The sequence below is a fragment of the Montipora capricornis genome, chromosome 3, assembly GCF_036669925.1.
Source record: "Montipora capricornis isolate CH-2021 chromosome 3, ASM3666992v2, whole genome shotgun sequence".
In the NCBI taxonomy this organism is placed as follows: domain Eukaryota; kingdom Metazoa; phylum Cnidaria; class Anthozoa; order Scleractinia; family Acroporidae; genus Montipora; species Montipora capricornis.
The window spans coordinates 13,552,269-13,553,590 of NC_090885.1; the positions used below are offsets into that span (position 1 = coordinate 13,552,269).

General features: G+C 38.9%; 1 protein-coding gene across 2 annotated transcripts in view; it reads left to right on the top strand.

Annotated features, from left to right (window-relative positions):
• The window catches only part of LOC138041140 (histamine H2 receptor-like), a 2,372-nt gene continuing 1,050 nt past the window's right edge, over positions 1–1,322 (top strand). The window contains exons 1-2 of one of the 2 annotated variants that reach the window (XM_068886911.1): positions 1–128; positions 1,146–1,322. The exon at positions 1,146–1,322 is cut by the window's right edge and continues 1,050 nt beyond it. In XM_068886911.1, coding sequence (XP_068743012.1) covers positions 1,282–1,322 — 41 coding nt within the window. In that variant the 5' untranslated portion in view covers positions 1–128; positions 1,146–1,281. Of the gene's footprint in view, positions 133–1,145 lie in introns of both variants that reach the window. The other variant, XM_068886912.1, reaches the window with a different exon arrangement.

Here is a 1,322-nt window from a genome sequence, read left to right on the forward strand (position 1 = left end):
ATGGCAGAAATGGAAGAATAATTGCTTAAAAACTGTGCTCAGTGACCTTAAATCACCAGAATTCGAAGCATCGGTTTATCAACTAACTTCACTTGAGAACGTCCGATCGTTCCTCTCCGTTCTAATCTGTACGTAAGTGTTGCCTTGCCCTCACCTTTTGTATAAGTTTAATTGACACGGTTAACTTTTACTACCTTATTACATGAAATGTTCGCGACATGTTTATTTCGCGATTTTGATGTGAGCATATTTCGCGACACTTAAATTTCGCGATTTTGCGGAAATTTATGTCTTGAATCACTTTAATTTATTGTTTTTGAGTAACACACAATTTACATTTCATTGGCGATGATACGCTGGCAGTAATACTTCCCTTCTAGTTAATACACCTTTTATTCCCGCCTTCTGCCATATTTTCAATACATGAACACTCCCAGGTGAACTGGTGAAAAAGTTATAATGTGACATTTCCACCAAACAAGTTGAATGTATTGGTTCCAAAACCGATAGCTTAAGGTCGACATTCGTTAACAACGGGGTTTGGAAATTCCAGTAAAGGCGACAGTTATAATAGAAACATCTTCAAAGAACACGGAAGCCATTAAGCGAGTGGAACAGCATTACAGGAGCTAGCCAGGACTGTTTGAAGACGGTACAAATGAGGTGCCGTCTGCAGAGGAGATATAAAGCAGTAGCGATAAGGTTGACCTAGACATTGCCTCAGAACAGTAAAAACAATGTGACTTTGTAAACGTTTCAGTGGTAATAAACTCGTTCTTTCTTGGTTATTGACATAATGTAGGTCACTTTTTTTCGGGTCATGTTATGTTCGCGACACTTATAATTTGTTCGCGTCACTTAAATTTCGCGATTTTTTCAATATCGCGAAATTCGCGAAATTAACGTGCCGCAAAAACTTCATGTAATAAGGTAGTTTCTATTTTTACTTGGTAGGGAATTATCTCTGAATTAGCAAAGAGGTTCTGAGCCAAAAAAACATCTGAATGCTAGTTTTTACAAATTAAACCTGATAAACTGATGTCGCAAGCATTTTTACGCCCTGCATTATTTTTCTGCAGCTGACGCAAAAAACGTCATCGAACAGACTCTACAGTTTTAACGTATTTGTTCTTTTTGCCACTCAGCCCATTCAAATGCCAACTGAAGGGAATGATGTAAGCATCAAGATGAGAAACAGTTGAGCCGACGGCAGCTGCTCCGCTCGCAACACAGCCACTTAACTGCATTCGGCTACGAAAAAATCTTGCCACAGCATCAACCATGAAAGTTACGTGGGAATACATCATCTTGATTTGCTTAGC